Raw genomic sequence first — 18,742 nt, forward strand, 5'->3', positions numbered from 1 at the left:
TTCTCTAATGTCCATAGGGAGGTACCAGTGCCTTTAGATGTTAGGGGTTTAGGAGACAAGTGGATGTGTAATACTTATTGCGACCGTAGGTCGCACTTACTACAGAAAGCTGCTCCAGGTGTCCGTCCGTCACTCCGTCACTCCGTCACACACGTCACACTTTTGCCCTGCTCATATCTCCGCACCCATTGCCCCGATCCATGCCACATTTTGCACACACACTCCTTACCTGCCAAACTACACCCTCCAAGGAGCTCCCCGGACCCCCAGCTGCCTCGGGGACCCCCAAGTGTAAAAAATGAGCACATGTGGATAAATTACCAAATGACCACCCCAACGGGGCTGCTCACGGGGCATTCCCGGGGACCACCCACTCCTGGTGCTCCAGAACGGATGCAAAAGTGGTGGCGCCCCCAGTGGAGGACCCCCTGCCACTGCAGCTCACATAAAATGCCGTAACTCGGGGGCTTGCCCCCCACAAACAATCCCTCCTTTCCCCTATAAACACACTCTCTCTCCCACACCACACACACACACACACACCAACAGCTCTTGCCTGCAAACTATCCATTGCCCACACAACTAGGAACCAATCGCCGTTACAGCCCTCTTCTGTATACATGTGACCTACGGTCGCTTATCTCCCGATTAGGGAGTCTTACTGGTTAGTCTGTTAAGTGAGGTGTATGCCCAACAATGGAAACAATCCACTCTAATGTTGCTGCAGGCATGCACTGTGCTTATCGTTTCGACATTAATTAAGACCGATATGATAAACCAAACTAGTCTAAATAGAGTTTAGTTCAAGTATAAACTTGTGCCTATGTCCTGTAAGCCACCTGCCGATTTCTCAAATGATTTAAGCATGTGCACATTGCATGGCATGTTCATATGTTTGTTGTTCAAAAGCCAACGCCATATTTCTACATCATAGGCTACTAGTAGCCGACTGTCGGTGTGGTGTGGAGAGAATTGCAGCAGCAACGTTTTCACGCCTTTCAAATGACTGATAACAATCTCCCTACTTCATTTCAACTTACAGTCTGTTGTACTGTAGTCTGGACAACAAGTTTAGTAGGGGCTTAAAAGCAGCCAGATAAAAAGCAGCCAGCCAAAGCATGCTGCATTGGATGGCTCACGGGAACACAGTCTCACAGGTACGCCCGTTCATGTGCAGGCATGTGCTCAGGCTCAAAACACTGCATGGACAGCTTTCCACTGTGTTCCAACCCGACTACAACCATGCCTGCATTGCTGAAGACTGTGGAAGACAACAAGTGGCATACCCAGTTCCGGGTTCAGTTTCTCATACTGTAGCTTCGCTTGATTGGTGCAGCTGCCGATTTAAACCAGAAACACATATAGTAGTATGGCACCTTCATACTGTATGTTTCTGCAGCAGATTTAACCAGAAAAACATGGTAAGGTGTCATATGTGTTTCTGGTTTAAATCTACAATTGTGCCAAACAAGCGACGCTATGGTAGACTGAATTGTAACTGGAAACGGGTATGCCACTTTAGGGAAACCCGCGGCTACAGTTATGCACAGAACCATATGGTCAAAGAAAGCCTGGAGACTTCTTGGAGAACTTCTCATTTGGTCCTTTCTCTAATCGCTGCTGACTTGCTATTTCCTTCCTAAATTGAGGTTCCAGACCTTCGATTACGAAGGGAACACACAATGGAATGACCCCACCAGATTGCTTGAAATAGCGAATTAGGTGTTCCAGGCAAGCAATTACCCACATTTGATGAAGTCGTGAATGGGGTTGGCTATATGTGTGTGAGAGACACGCATCCAGGTGAGCTGTCTAAGGGGTTCAGAGAGATGTCAGGCCAAATGATTGGTTAGCAAGTTGAGTGTCTTGTCCAGGGGTCAGAGACCTGCCTGTTTTAATCTAGGGGACTGCCGGGAATAGTCTGGTGGTGGTTACTTGGAACAGAGTAGGGAACAGACAAATACACACTTATGCTGTCTACAACGGACTGCCAGCTGTTTCAGTTTAATCACTTAAGCCCCATAGGCTGTGTTGGGAGCTAGATCTTTTATTATTGCTATTTTATCAAATGTACATTTTGAAATTGATGAAATGTATAATGTATAAGCGGTTGAGTATGAATACAGTACAACCCACATATAATTCTCTCACCCGAAGGCCAGGGAGTGTGTGAGTGTGTGTGTGTGTGTGTGTGTGTGTGTGTGTGTGTGTGTGTGTGTGTGTGTGTGTGTGTGTGTGTGTGTGTGTGTGTGTGTGTGTGTGTGTGTGTGTGTGTGTGTGTGTGTGTGTGTGTGCGTGCGTGCGCTTGTAGTAGGCCAAAGAAGACACTCGAACAAAAATATTCAATTTGGCCTCATGGTGCCGCTTAAAACACATTCACATTTCACATTTTTAGCCGTGAGCTGAAAGCGCTGCGGCTCTACAGACAGCCTCAGACATCGTCACTCGCGACACGACATGTTTTCGACATGTTTTCGGGACACCTATTTGTCTATTGGCTGTCCTGGCTGTCCTTCACTACTTTACAGCCAATGGGGAGACACTACTTTAAAGCCCATGGACGGCCCATGGACGGCCAATGGACGGCCGTCATTCACAGCACCCGCCTCCCCTCGCAGCACCCCCCCCCCCTCCGTCTCCATCTGTCCCTCTCCCAAGTCCCTCCCTCTCTCTCTCTCTCTCTCACACACACACACACACACACACGCGCGCGCACCCTCTCTTTCTCTCTCTCTCTCTCTCTCTCTCTCTCTCTCTCTCTCTCTCTCTCTCTCTCTCTCTCTCTCTCTCTCTCTCACACACACACACCAGCTCCAGCGAAAAGTTTGTGGTTGCTTTGTTGATGTGTTAGCAACATGCTATGCTAACCGTAATAGTGAGAGGACAGAGTGAGAGGCTGAGAGTCATAAAGTCATTAAGTCATAAAAAGTCGGCCAGCGGAGAATCTTCTAATCATCTGTGACTTACAACAGCCGCAGGGCTTCAGTGTTGATTTAACTCTGAGGAGCAGTGGAAGTACTCAAATGTTTTACTTGAGTAAAAGTATTAATACTGCAATGTAGAAGTACTCTGTTACAAGTAAAAGTCCGCAATTCAAAATTTACATGAGTAAAAGTACAAAAGTGTTGGTATCCAAATGTATTTAAAGTACCAAAAGTAAAAGTACACAAATGTTTGAAAATAGCAGATCTACAAGCTCACAACGTGTCGCGATGCGACACTTTGTGAGCTTGTAGATCAGCTATTTTCAAATAGCCTTGGTATAAAATAGGGCTAAAGTGGTTAATGTATGTTTTATAATGTAATCTAACTATATAAATGGCGAGCAACTTCCGTGCCCTCGGTGTCCACACCCCACAGCTCTGTTATCGACTAAACACAACACCGTCACACCACATGTCGCCAACACTGTCGCCACGGCGGGCGGCCTGAATTTACGTTTCGCGTAGGGCACCTGCCATGCCTCACTACACCGTTCCCACCTCGCAACATAATTAATTCTACTCACCAAATGTCGGACACAACGGAAGTGGAAGCAGCTTCCTACCGCTTACCGTGCGTACCACCGACGCCAACACAACACGACGGCCCGCCATTGAAAATCCCCAAAACAACAAGAGCACGTTGCTCTGCTCTGCTCCACACACCAGGCTAGGTTCATGACACCAAAGGATTAGCCAGTGATGTCATCATTACTGGTCAACACACCAGGCTAGGTTCATGACAGCAAAGGATTCGACAGTGATGTCATCATTATGCAACCCGGAAGTACACATCGCCGGCATTGGGATGCCAGGTTGGGATGCCACGCCAGAAACAAGCAAGAACCTGCATGATTTTTTTTTTTGATTTTTTTTCTTTTTTTTTTTTTTACCGTTTGGACATTTTCATCCGACGACTTTGGCGCGGACCACCAGGGGGTCCGCGGACCCCCTGAAACATAAAAAATATTATTTCTTCCCCATTTTTTTCTCAATTTTTTTACTTTTACATTACAACTTTTTTTTTTTTTTTTTTTTTTTCCCAAATGTTCATCCCATATATACACGCGCCCACGCTGGGCCCCGTGCGCGGCTGGGGGTTTCGGGCCTAGTAATTTATATCTGCAAAGTAACTAGTAACTCAAGTTTTCAAATAATTGTAGTGGAGCAAAAGTACAATATTTGCCTCTGAGATGTAGTGGAGTAGAAGTACAAGTACTGAAAACTGGAAATACCACAGTAAAGTGAAAAATACCTCAAAATTGTACTTAAATACAGTACTTGAGTACATGTAGTTACTTTACACCACTGATGACATGCCTGTCTAAGACAAGTCCCAGAGTATTCCTAAAACTGTATATATCTGTAGGCTATTTTTATTTAGTTATTATTGTCCATTTTATTTTCTTGCTTAATATTTTCTTTTCTTCATTATATCAATTATATGTAGAACCATTTCGCTGCTTGTATCTTTATGAGTCAGTAACAAATAAAGCTTCTTGAATTCTGCACAATCCTAATGTTGTAATTCACTGCAGAAGGACTTGTTTTGTACCACAATAGGTAGCCTAGTCCTATACCGGTTACTTATTTTAATTTTAATGTTAAGACATTTATGCTTGAATGACAGTGATTAGGCCATAACATGTTACAGCACTATACAAAAACAAGACATGACAAAGTCATAATATAGCCGCAAAATGTCATATTGAGGTATGCCATTTTTTGGCAGAGTTCTTCTACATTGCAGTATTGATACTTTAACTTGAGTAGTTGGGGGGACACACACACACAATACAGCTGCTAATAATATGAATGTCAAATCATATTCAAAAGGACATATATATTTTTTTTAAAGTTTTTTTTTTTTTTTAATGTTTTTTCAAAAAAAAAAAAATTCATTTTTTTTTTTAATTTCAATTTCTCAACGGCAGATTGGGGCAAAAAAAGCCTGCCGCTCGTGGCTAAATTATGACTTTAGTCATTTCTTGTTTAAATTTGACTCCATCGACTTCTTATGCATGCATTTAATTTAAAAATAATATCTGGAATTTATATAGCGTTTTTTTCTAAGTACTCAAAGACGCTATAGATGAGAATGAGAATAGTCACACATATAACTTTGAAATCTATGATTATGAATGTGTCAGCCTGAATATAGGCGAGGCTTGCATTGAATAATTGTGAATACATACGGTATGTACGTTTGTCCAAATAACTGCTTAACACATGGACGTAGGGGGGAAAAAGTTAAGCAGTTGTGCATTTTAGCTGGGGTTAAGCATATGACTTTTGGGACAGTCAGATACCCTAATGTTTTCAGATATGTAGTAGGAAACTGAATAATATCAGAGTTGTATTGTTTATTCTTTGCACAAGTGTGACTTTCTATTACTATTCATGTGTCAGCCAGTCCACATCAGATTACCCTTGCCTAAGGTTACTAGTACAACTACACAATATGATTTATAGCTTAAAATCTTTCATACTTATTACTGCAATCTTATGTTCCTGGGGCTACTTTGATAACACTGTTATGTGAAATGATTAGCCTGGATCTATCTGGACTACTGCCAGTGAGTGAAGTTATATAGCCTGTCCCAGTGCGTCTGATATCTGTCATAGAGGGGCGGATTCAAAATCTCCGGAGAAAACAGCCGGGGGCTCCCATTGGTTCACCGATCTGTGCGCCCGCCCCCGCCCTGCTCCGTGCCCCTCCTCCCCCCCAATGTGCAGCATTGAGAGCCCTGACGTCACAGCATTTGGAGCGGCGCCCACTGCACTCTGGTTGGTTGGGGAAATGAAAGGTTGACTCCCACTTCCTATGCCAGGAATGTCAACAGCTTGGTCCAGGCTTTCTTTTTGAGCAAAACGCGAAAGAAAATAAAAGCCTGGAGATCGAGGCTACAAGTTATATAGTTGACTGCATGGAACTCTTTTTTCTCTGACATTCAAATCTAACCTCAAAGGGTGAGGAAAGTTGTCATACAAAGAAGCCGGGGCTACCGGTAGACAAAATATCTGTCTGGTATCATCTGGTTTGTTAATCCCGTGTTTCACAGCACAGGGAAGTATTTGACTGTACTCTATCTGCTATAGGGCTGTGACTGAACACACTATGTTAGTCTAGCATAGTGTATTTGGTCATTCTGTGTTTATTTTTCGAACACTGTTCTTATATGAGGCGATCTAAGATTCCCCAATGGGGATTTCAACACAAAAAATAAAGCCACAACCCAGGGGGACTGCGCCCTCTAGTGGCAGTGACGCCAGGACTTCGGCGCTCTATACTATAGCATAGGCATTAGATTGTATTGATGTGTGGCACCAGCAGGTGGTAAAGTTTACAGCAGTTGGCATTGAGCTCAGTCATTTCCGTTGGGTTTATATCGTGCGACTGAGGTACTGCGTTCCAGTACTGTACGGTCTGAGGTTCTGTACTGTTACTGTATGTGTTTAGGTCCCGTATCATCCGTGTTGAGGTCTAGTACTGTATGTTGAAGTCCTGTACTGCACTTGTTGAGGTCCTGTACCGTACAATACGTGTTAAGGTCCAGTCATCCTCATTCTGCACTAGGTAGCTGTAGCACTTAAATTGTCGTCAGGCTGACGGATAAATGTGCATGCCCTCTTAGACTGTGAATAGCAGTGAGCTGTCAATAGAGTAACACTTCATTAAACCAGCCCAATAGCTCTAGTTTCATTCATTAATTTTGACTTAAATTTAAAAGAGTATACCAAAACAAGACAAGCTCAATAACAGCAGCACCTGCATGTACTATTAACTAGAGATTAATGACGCATGCACGCACGCACGCACGCACAGGTGGATGGTTGGTTGGGTGCATACACTAACCCTTGGAATTCAGGATTCCCCACTTAGGAAGTGGGGACATTTTTCATTGGGATTTCGGGCATGTTTTCTTAAACCCCAGTTCACAACTCGGAAGTATTTGACATCACATTAATATGGCTGCCCACACCACCACCCTTAAAAAAAGAAATGTTACTATTACCGGAGAGTGCTTTTAAAAGCACTTGTTTGTTTTTCAGCATTTCTGACTTTTTGATCAAGTAACATTAATACATTAACATTGGGTGGTTGAAGCTATTAAATCAAAAGAAACTAAAAACACACTGCGGGCGCTCATGTTTTTCTCAGCTTGGTAGCTTGAACACACAAAGGTTGGTGATGATGCATTTCCCACACTCACATTTCTACCTCTGGCCATAAAACCAAATGCTTCCCTTAGGTTAAAGTCATTATGTTAGGCTGTACTTTTTCAGGTCAGTGACCATGCTGCAATAAGAAGGAGTTTGGGGGCAGGCTCAGACCGCATGTAGCCACAGAGTCACCCTGCTGTTAGAGTTGAACACGGTCTTGGTCTGTACTGGAGGAATATAGGCAAAGTGTGCTCTAATGTTTTTGTATGAATAATAATAATAATACATGCAATGTACGCTATATGCTTATATGCATGTCTCAAGTTAGAGACCATCATTACAGTATCTCCACCCGGAAATAATGTTCTCATCCCTGTGTGTGTGGGTGTGTCAGTGTGTGTATCTGTCGGCAGCTAATTGTGCGTAATGCTGTATCATATTTCTTGTGCACGCTCACAGCAGGGCAAGGACCTACATTCTCGAAGAAGCAGAGATTATTCTACTGTACAGTAGTTCACTATGCCCAGTAGAGATTATTCTACTGCAGTTCACTATGCCCAGTAGAGATTATTCTACTGCAGTTCACTATGCCTAGTAGAGATTATTCTACTGCAGTTCACTAAACCCAGTAGAGATTATTCTACTGCAGTTCACTATGCCCAGTAGAGATTATTCTACTGCAGTTCACTATGCCCAGTAGAGATTATTCTACTGTAGTTCACTATGCCCAGTAGAGATTATTCTACTGTAGTTCACTATGCCCAGTAGAGATTATTCTACTGCAGTTCACAATGCCCAGTAGAGATTATTCTACTGCAGTTCACTAAACCCAGTAGAGATTATTCTACTGTAGTTCACTATGCCCAGTAGAGATTATTCTACTGCAGTTCACTATGCCCAGTAGAGATTATTCTACTGTAGTTCACTATGCCCAGTAGAGATTATTCTACTGCAGTTCACTATGCCCAGTAGAGATTATTCTCTACTGGGCATTATTATTCACATTCCCACTAGGCCTAGGAAGAAATGCCACTCTTTTCACATTGTCCTGTTATAGCGCCACCAGGAGGCAGATTTTTGCAGAACTATTTTTTTTATATTACTCCTACAGATTTTGGAAACATTACGCAAATTGGTACACAGTATCTCTATAGTCATGTGATCAAGACGGATCTGTCCGACTTTTCATATTCCTTCCGGCGAATTCCGAACATTGCTGGCCCACAATCACCTACCTGACCTGGCGGAGACCTGTGCTCTGAGGAGCACTTTTTCTAGTTCTACTATACTTCACCATGCTGTATTAAACTATGCTCTGTAGAGATTGAAATCAAAATTGTTATCAAACTGTTATACTTTAGCTTGCCTGAAGCAAATCAATAAAATGATGCAAATAAAATTCACTACTCGGCTTACAACTGTACAGAGATTCATTTTCTGTCTTTTATACCGTAGAAACCAATAGCACTGTGAGAATACTTCTGGCCTGCAATGATTTGGAAGTTAGCTGGACAAATGAACAAAAGGCCATGCTTTCACTCTCTCTCTCTCTCTCTCTCTCTCCCCCCCCCCCCTCCCTCCCCCCCTCTCCCCTACTACAGAGCACATTTAAATTTAAGTCAGAGAGTGATATCCACTTAGCGGAGCACCATAAGCAAGTACTGTATGACAGCAAACTGGCTAACTCCATCGCCTTCACCTATAATGCCAAGGCCACTGACGCCCAGCTCTGCTTGGAGTCCTCGCCCAAGGAAAACGCCTCCATCTTTGTACACTCACCTCATGCCCTTATGCTACAGGTCAGTCACCTTACCCAAAGGCACAGGATATCGTCGCTGTTGGGTGGAAACATTGTATTTCAAAAAACATTTTAAAAAAACCCTGTTCGAATGGATTAAATTCAGTTGTGAGATGTGTGACAAATTATAATACTTAATTTGTTAACAAGTTTAACCTGGTGTCTCTATTTTGGGCTTGTCATTATAGGCAAAATTATTTGTAAAACCTACAGAGATATGTAAAGTGTGACCAATAGCATCGATCTATTAAAACAAAATAAAATTCATGGAGATACAAGGCCCCCCCAACAGTCATGATATGCACGTCTGAGGTATTGAACTCATTAACATAGACATGCAAATGCTGAATTCTGTGGAACATCATTCAGAACCATTATTATTCAACAATAATCAGTGTATTAATTTAACTTAATTTAACTGTGTGTGTGGGTGTGGGTGTGTGTGTGTGTGTGTGTGTGTGTGTGTATGCCTGCGTGCTTATTTATCATGTCCCACCAACAGGATGTGAAAGCCACCGTGACTCATTCCATTCACAGTGCCATTCACTCTATTGGTGGCATCCAGGTGCTCTTTCCCCTCTTTGCCCAGCTGGACCACCGTCAGTTGAACGACAGCCAGATGGAGACTACTGTGTGGTGAGTCCAACAGTCAGACCCTTTGTCCACCAGATATTGAAACGGCTTCACTTACAGACCTCTGTCCATCAGATAGTGAAACATCATGTATTGTACATCAATCAACAGCAAAATGATCTGTATGTACAATACAGTATGTCCGAAGTGGTGAGTAGGCAATTGGCATGTGGTTAACCCAGTATGGTCCATTAAACACTGTGGATCTTTCCCAAATGGATGCGATGCGATGTGAGAATGCAGAATGCAGACTAGCCAACACCTACAGTAGCATCAGGGACCTGAGCTCTGTAGTGTTGTTAGCTCCACTGTCACACCGCAGTGTGTCTACGTACTGTAGCTGGTGCGCCTCTTTCCCCTCCTCGCCTCCTAGCCTCATCCTTCTCTGACCTGTGGGAGACCCCCATAGAGGTCCATGTTTCTGATGTCGTCCGTCCACACAGTACATTTGGAGCATTCTTGTGCAGACGCCATCCAGGCCTTTTCTTGCTGTACTGTGTGCGTCCATGTCTCTGCCCTGTACAGCAGTACTGACTCCACTGTAGCCACGAACAGCCGCCTCTTGAGGCATGCATGCAAGGCATTCCAGGCAAGTTCCCTCCAGAACTTCCGTCGAAGCAGGTACCAAGGTATTTGAAGTCCTCGACTACCTCGAGCACTGTGCCATTACTTTTGTTTTCTTGGCATTGAGCTTGAGGCCGATCTTCCTGCACTACATTTCTATTGCTAGTAGTAGTTCCTTTCTCTGCTGTGTCCGAGACTAGAGCAATGTCATCTGCATCCCAAATGGAACTTCATGGGTGAATTTGACAAATTGACGCTGAATATTTTACTGGATACTCAGTTAGCTTGCCCAAAGGTCCCCCACTGTGGCCGGCGTGCGATCAGAGAGCTCCACTCTAATCCTGTATTAACTCTGCAACAGCAGCACGTCTGGGTACATGCAAGCTGTTTAGACCACATAGCTTATAGCCAAGCCTGATGGTCAGAGCTCTATCTATAGATTTCTCTCTCTCTGTCTGTCTCTGTTATTGTCATTTTGGTTCTACTTGCACTTTCTCTAGTGGTTTCATTTGTTCTCTCCCTCAAAATGTGTCTCCACACTGCTGTCCTGTCATTGCTGTGCATTTCAGACTAAGTACTGTGAAAGCCTCAACCCACTGAGTTGAGAAATCCCAGCCCAGGCACTCTTACTGTGAACTTAATATATCTGCCTTGTCTGCCTGGCACCTGTCCTGCACCTGAAAAATTATGTCAAAAATATGACCGTCTTGTCTGCCCTGCACCTCTCAACCTCTCAATCCTCTTCTCCAACCTGGTCTACCACCACTTCAAGCTTACGTGTGTGTGTGTGTGTGTGTGTGTGTGTGTGTGTGTGTGTGTGTGTGTGTGTGTGTGTGTGTGTGTGTGTGTGTGTGTGTGTGTGTGTGTGTGTGTGTGTGTGTGTGTGTGGGGGGGGGGGGGGGGGGGGGGGGGGGGGGGGTAGGTGGACAGGACCAGGATCAAGCAGAGAATGTGAAGATTGTCACAGTGTTTGTCCTTGACTCATTATTGGCCAGGTTACTGTGGGATGTGTAAGCATTAGTTAGTGAGCGAGAGAGACCGTGCGTGTGTGTGTGTGTGTGTGTGTGTGTGTGTGTGTGTGTGTGTGTGTGTGTGTGTGTGTGTGTGTGTGTGTGTGTGTGTGTGTGTGTGTGTGTGTGTGTGTGTGTGTGTTTTTGTGCACACGTGTCTATGGGCAAGTCTGCTGCGCAGTGATTGTGTCCTTTGAAGCACAGAGGCGTTGAAGTGGAGCCCACTAGAGGATGTGAGGGAAAGCCGATTAAGGAGAGTGAGCTAGCACCGCTGTCACTCAGCCAAAGCTGTCGACCAAGGGGGCCCCGCAACAAAGACACAGACTGCCCTCTATGCAGTCAGTGGACACCCCCAACTTACCCCCACCCCCCTCGAGAAAGCAAGCAGGCCATTTGCTCTCACTTGACGCGGGATCAAAGTGATGAGCCACAATTCCCAGCTGATTGCTGACATCCTTTGAAAATGACCTTGATTTATCTTCTCTCTCTCTCTCTCCCTCTCTCTCTCTCTCTCATTCTCTCTGTCTCTCCCAAATTGTCTCCCTGTGATGCTGCTGATGCCATTTATAGAACTGGTCCTTCAACCACCTGACTAGTACAGTATTTGTCCACAAAGGAATAGTTCCTGTGAATAGATAGGTATTTTAGACTGTTGTGTGAGTGTTTATGCGATCTTCTTTCACAGTGCCACTCTCCTGGCCTTCCTGGTTGAGTTGCTCAAGAGCTCTGTGGCCATGCAGGAGCAGATGCTGGGAGGGAAGGGCTTTCTGGTGATCGGATACCTACTGGAGAAGGTACAGTAGAGTTTTCCACTGTGATATTTATCAAAGCCAGGCCGGGAGGCGGAGATTATGTTTTCGCCCCTGCCCGTGTCCGTGCTAGTGTTGCCTGTCTTTGCGCAGCTAATCTTGGATACCGCTCGACCAATCGGCTGCAAACTTTGCATGCACACTCAGTAGGCCAAGGAAGACACTCCACCCCCAATTTGTTTTTATTGGCCTCGTGGTAGCGCTATACCAGGCCACTTTAAGTTTTTGCCTATAATTGTTGAGCCGTAGGTCATTTTTAAAACACGACTTACACAGCCCTGGGAAAGCCATCCTGGTGGATATGTGCACTGCGAGGTGCACACTTTTCTTGTCAGGATATCTTTCCACTTTTCTAGCTGCTATTCAATTGTAATAGTGTGTCATATTTTCTCCAGAACTTTGCATTCCAAAAAAACTAACATTCCTCAAAGTCTGTTTTACTCCCCCTTTTCTCATTCCCATAGTCTGGGAATAAGTAGATTCAACATCATCACCATTTACTAAGTCTTTGATCAGTACTTTGAACATTTTTAACACATAATTGATTCTCAGTGTGGGATGACAAAGAGTGTACTATGTTTTGCTACGACAGTAGCTAAGTTAGCCAAAAGTTTTTTGACAAATCGGGGAAGCCCTTTGATCTCACTTGAAGCTGCTGTTGCCGCTCACTATCTAGGCTGTGCAGTGCACTCTCCCAACTCCTGTCAACACGTTCTGATCTTCCATCACTAGCAGCAGAGACCTGAGCTCTGAATGTGTCAGTGAAATAAAAGGACCCAGAGGGACAGAGCACCTCAAGGCCTTTTCTCCTTTCTGTTTGGCTTCTTTCTCTTTCTCCATCAACCTTTATTTTTTTCCCTGTGTGTGATGTACATCGTGCCGGCCTCCCCAGACTGCACTCTTTTGCAGAGTATGAGAAATGACTTCTCTGTGTCACTCGCTGACTTGCCTGCCTGTTGGCATCAGCTGCTGTTAACTAACAGCTAGGCAGAGTCGGCACCTGAGAGCTGACAGTTTTTCCTCGTATCCATCCCGCTGCCAGGTTTCACACTTCACCACCACGCCCTGTATCGCGCCATCTGTTTCTGGGCTGTTTAGGACACACCTTCCATTCGCTGTCTCTCCATGTATCCCTCTCTCACTGCCCTGACTGCCCCACCCACCTGGAAAGGAAGCAGGTGCCAGACAAAACTGATAACAGTTCTCGTCATGCTGAAAGTCTGTCTTATTGCAAAGCCACTTACTACCCTACCATCCTCCACAATGAGCCGTCAACCTACTGTATTTTTCTATTCTGTTTTGAATACATGGGGATACAGTAGGTTGATCTTTATTCATCTTGGTTGATCACTTTATCATCAACATACAAAATATACTTTAGCCTACACTAGAAATTTGTGCCGGTATGGTGATACATAATGATATCGTCGCTGTCGGGCAGAAACCAGCTATCTCCATTTTTCAACTTTTGATTTTTTTTTATAAATCAGGGCTTTTGAACACCCTTTATGTCTGTGTGTGGGTTTTTCAAATATTGAACCAATGAAAAGTGTTAAAAAGCGCTTCTGACTAATCCTCCTCCTAACTCCATTTTAGTTTTCCACATTAATGGTAAAGAAAACCTTCCTTCTACTTCACTTGAGCTGTATTTGGGTAAAATTGTGATAATATAAACAGGGGTGCACATAACTGATCAGACGACGCGAGGCGCTTTTCCGTACCAACAGCTGGGACAGGAATTTCCAAGCTTTTATTTTTTAGCAAAACTAAAAAATAAAAGCCTGGAGATCGAGGCTAGGAATTTACTTCCTGAAGCCACACTCACACAATCACGCTAAAGCACGCGTCGGCCCCATGTACAGCCAGTAGGCCCAGGGGGAGGGGACGCATGCTGCACGTGATTGTGTGAATGTTGCCTCGCAGTGAGTGTTGCCTCGCAGCGAGTGCTGCGACTTCACACCGACTCGCAGCTCGCTGCCCGCAGCCAGCAGCGGCTGTTAGAGGCACTCGTCACCGATGATGAGCGCACCGTAATGGTGCCAAATATGCCGTGAACGTCCCAATCTGGCGGATAAAAGCAGCGCAGCACAAGGCACCAACCTTGGGGGGGTTCACCAAACGGCGTGAGAAAAAAAAACTGCGGAATTTGGAAGCAGAGGGTCCTTTTTTCTCGCGCAGCACCCCCCCACCCCCCACCCCCTTGACAAAACTGCACCGTGCTGAATCCCCCCCCCCCCCCCCCCCCCCCTCGTTGACAAAACGGGGGGGGGACCATTTATTTGGTGCGCACCAAGTCACATCTCCAGGTGCTCTTCTGAGTACTAGACCTAAAAAGTTATATGCACCCCTGAATATAATGTATAAAGTCACCATAGCAACTTTGATGTGGCAGTATTGTGTTGTTCTGAAAACTTTTATTTTTTTCATTTCCTGAAAAGTTAATATTTTGGACATAGCTGGTTTCTGTCCGACAGCAGAGATATGTGACATGAATATCATAAGTAAATATAGCTGCAAGCAGCGATAATACGGGGCCAGGAGAGAGAAAGAGAAATGATAATTCCTTTAACAGGTCTGTTCATGAAAGTCCTTGCGGTCTTGTTTCCAATGAGGGCCTGTGAGCAATTAGGGGTTAAGAGTCTTGCTCAGGGACAAATTTCATTTCGTCGACACATTTGCTGACCTGGCCTGGAATCGTACCTGGGTCAACCAGAGCCTCTGGCTCCCTAGGCGGGCTCACTAACCACTCAGCTATGGCCGACCCTCAGAGAGAGAGAGAGAGAGAGAGTAGATTGAAGAGACAGAGAGAGAGAGAGACATGGAAACGGAATAGATTGAAGATAGAAACGGAATAGATTGAAGAGACAGAGACATGGAAACGGAATAGATTGAAGATAGAAACGGAATAGATTGAAGAGAGAGAGAGAGCCATGGAAACGGAATAGATTGAGTCATGTTTTTTGCAATTCAACTTAAATGAGTCTGCATCAAGTGAGGCTTGAACCGGCAACCTTGCGATCGTGAGGCACTCTTAGGTAGCTGCAACACTACCTATAGTGCTATATCTTTGTCCAGGCTGATATTGTCTGTTGAGGATCACAAACTCTTGCCTTCTGTCATGACCCAAGCCCCTGTTTCACTAACACAAAGATCACTCGTTCACAAACCATTTACCAATGAAGAAATTGTACATCTCCTCAGAACCAAAACTAGTGAAAGTAGCCGATCTACAAGCTCACAAACCATTAAAAGTTGTCAGATTGTACATCGGCTATTTTCACAATGAAGTATGTTATACATTGAAAAAACATACTCTCATTGCTATCTGAAAAGTTGTGAGATTGTAGATCAGCTGTATGTAAAAAACACTCAATTAAGTATTTCATGTTATCTTTAACAATTGCAGATGTATTCATTGATAGTCATGTTGTGTGAAATGCAACTTAGATGAAGTCTGCACCAAGTGAGGCTTGAACTGGTGACCTTCAGGTTGTGGGGCACACATTTAAGCGAGAAGCCACCAACAGACAAAAACCTGTGAAAGGAGATCACACAGATGATACAGTTTCACGCAAATAGCTGAAAAATCCTGGGTTTAAGTGTTTTTCAAACTGCTCAAGATTGCGGACAATCTAAGGGCGGTGCTTACTGGTCAACGTGATAGATGTGTTCCTCATTAGTCAAGGCACATGTGTAAGCAGGTCTAATGGCTGTCGGCCAAACGAGGCATGACTTTTGCCTGTTTAAAGTTTGCATTTTCAAAAAATTGCTATAGCGCCCCCGTTTGACCAATTGGAGTAAGATTGGTTTCAGTGATATTTGGAATGGCCCTTTACATTTCTGCAAAGTTTCAAAGAATGGTAAGTCTGCATGTATGTGTTAGGGGCAGATGAATAATTGTCATAAACCTGCAATATTCATTGGCTCATTAAAGATTAAAGCTTCATTTTTTCACTTATGGAAAATATTTTGCAAACGTTTTTTGGCATAGGTCCAAAGTTCATGTGTAAAAAGTTTCGTGCAGATTACTCAAAAATCCCAGGAGGAGATAGGTTTTAACTGTTTTTCATATAATTCAAAATGGTGGGAGATCTAAAGGTCAGAGGTCAAAAGTCAGAGTGTGAAAGTTGTTCAGCATGAGGAGACGCATGTGTGCATCGAAGTTTCATGGCTGTAGGTGAAACAGGGCATGAGTTGTACCTGTTCAAAGTTGGCATTTTTCAATTGAGTGCTATAGCGCCACCTTTTGACGAAAGATTGTGAGAATTATTTCTTGATCGTTTTTCATGACCATCTATCATATGGCCGAGTTTCATAAAAAGCGACTGCACGGTTCAGCCAGAACTGCCAAAAGTGGCAGAAGAAGAAACGGAATAATCAGAATAACAATACGGGTCCATGCTGGAAGCCTGGCCCCGTAATAAGAGAACTGTATTTAGTGGCCAAAAGATTCAAAGATTCAAGAGATTTATTTGTCACAATCTACATACACAGTATGTGTGTTAAACCAAGGTATGAGCTGCAAGGTTCTATACTACAGTAGATCTGCTATTTTTGCTGAATGTTCACCCAAGAATGGGGCCGCTTGGATTCATGTTGGTGCGACATACATGACCTCATGTAGAGACAATCCAATAACAATATCTAAATGCTACATACTTAATCTGCATGATACAATCCATATCAGTGCACAATAAAATCCTTACCGGTCCATTTAAGGATTTTCCTCTGGTCTGGCGTGATGACATTGCTGTGCTCGTTCCTGCAGTCATCGCGTGCACACATCTCTAGGGCGGTGTTGGAGCAGTTCCTGACCTTCGGCAAGTATCTGGATGGCCTGACACATGGGGCTCCACTGCTCAAGCAGCTGTGTGACCACATCCTGTTCAACGCTGCCATCTGGATCCACACCCCTGCAAAGGTGAGCTCAGCCACCTTTGCTCCGAGGCCAGATAGGATTCACGACCAGGTGTCTTTTCATATGAGTGTGAGGCAGATTGCAGATGCACAATTATGGAGATGATAGAGGGGGGGAAATGTTTGAGCCAACACAAAGGTTTCAATAGACAATAGTAGTACTAGAAATTAGTTTCATGCAAGACTTTTCAGACTGCTATTTACCGCTACCATTGTGATCTGGTAGATCTGCTATTTTTGCCGAATGTTTGCTCCATAATAGGGAGGCTACTGTAGGGTTCATGTGGTTAAAGACTCCATGAAACTGTTGTTTCAGTCGTTCTGGAGATATTGCTCTACCTAAGCAAATTGAAGCAATAGAACACATGGTTTTTGAGTATACTGGCTGTAAGCAATCAGAAGTTTTGAACTCAAGATCAGCTGACAGAACTTTGTCCTCTTTGACATGCTTGGGGCATTGCAAAACGAGGTGGTTGAGAGTAGCAATAAGCTGACTACAAGATATTAATCAAAATATTAAGTCCTAACGAGGTGCAAGATCTATAAACAAAATCTGCAATGCAGGAATAATTGCAAATCTTATAATTTTTGGCCTCCAATAGCTTATGTTGCCTGACTACTCAAATAAGTATATTTTCACAAGATGTAATGTGACTTAAACAAGGACATCCCTTCACCCCCCTGTCTGCCCAGTCTATGTGTCAAAGTCAAACTGCTTCCTGGGCGCTGTATTAGTAGCGCCCACTGCTCCTAACAGTTAGGATGGGTAAATGGCAGTGCGGGAAACAAATTTCACGTATAAGCAAGTGACAGTGACACATACCCAAACATTTTTTGGGGTATTCCTACTCTGATTCTGATATAGTACAGCCAGTACTACCGTAGAGTGCCATGCATACGGTACATACAGTACAGTACATACAGGCATTGTGCTGCATATTTTCTCACATGTATTATTTCATGGCAAATATATGTATTTTTGTCGGCATGGCGAGAGTATGTTTTACCGTCTGTCCGTCCGTCTGTCCGTCTGTGGACAGCTAATCTCCCGCACCGTTAGCTTGATCGCAGTGAAACTGTGCACACACACTCCCTGGATGCCAATTCAGAACCTCTGCCCCAATTTTTTCACATGGCCCTGTTATAGTGCCACCAGGAGGCCGCTTCTTGCAAAACACATTTTTTTCACAGTATTCCTACAGATTTTGTCCAAACATCACGCAAATCGGTACACAGTATCTCTATAGTCATTAAATGAAACTGGTCTTTCAGATGTTTCATATTCCATCCTTTTAACATTTGCCTGTTATAGCGCCACCAGCAGGTCTAATCTAGCAAAACACATTTTCTGAACAAAATGACTCTAATCATCAATGCGGTGTCCGATTGCCGTGCAAGGCCTAAGAAGAAATGGCACCCTTTTCACATTAGCCTATTATAGCGCCGACAGGAGGCCACAATAACCTACCTGACCTGGCGGAGACCTGTGCTCCGAGGAGCATTTGTTCTAGTTTATTAACTTTTTTTACAATGATCCATGAAAGTAGATGAGGAATATCAAAGAAGCTTAGTTTGCGTGGCGAATACATTTGCTTTAGTGATGCTGCTGGTGGGGCCATGAATAAATAAATGACAAAATAAATACAGAAATGTCTCTCTGGAGGCTGCCCTGTGGCAGATCTCCAAAATGGAGCACATATTGAGGGTAAGAGAGGAGGAGAAAGAAAGAGAGAGACACAAGTGGGGGCCAATTTTTTAAATCAAATGCAGCTCAGACGATTATTGTGCCAGTTTAACCACTTTCAACCTGCCATCAGATTTTGGGAATGTCATTATTATCATTTCAAAATGTTTCAAAATACAGTA

General features: G+C 43.9%; 1 protein-coding gene across 5 annotated transcripts in view; it reads left to right on the plus strand.

Moving 5' to 3' along the window:
* LOC311049825 (neurobeachin-like) overlaps positions 1-18,742 on the plus strand; it is a 302,517-nt gene that overhangs the window by 99,393 nt on the left and 184,382 nt on the right. For all 5 annotated transcript variants that reach the window (XM_084063694.1, XM_084063693.1, XM_084063690.1 and 2 more), the window contains exons 9-12: positions 8,747-8,944; positions 9,446-9,579; positions 11,836-11,944; positions 16,728-16,880. In XM_084063694.1, coding sequence (XP_083919820.1) covers positions 8,747-8,944; positions 9,446-9,579; positions 11,836-11,944; positions 16,728-16,880 — 594 coding nt within the window. The remainder of the gene's footprint in view (positions 1-8,746; positions 8,945-9,445; positions 9,580-11,835; positions 11,945-16,727; positions 16,881-18,742) is intronic.

This window comes from Gymnoscopelus microlampas (genome assembly GCF_963454915.1).
Source record: "Gymnoscopelus microlampas genome assembly, chromosome: 8".
Taxonomy (NCBI): Eukaryota; Metazoa; Chordata; class Actinopteri; order Myctophiformes; family Myctophidae; genus Gymnoscopelus; species Gymnoscopelus microlampas.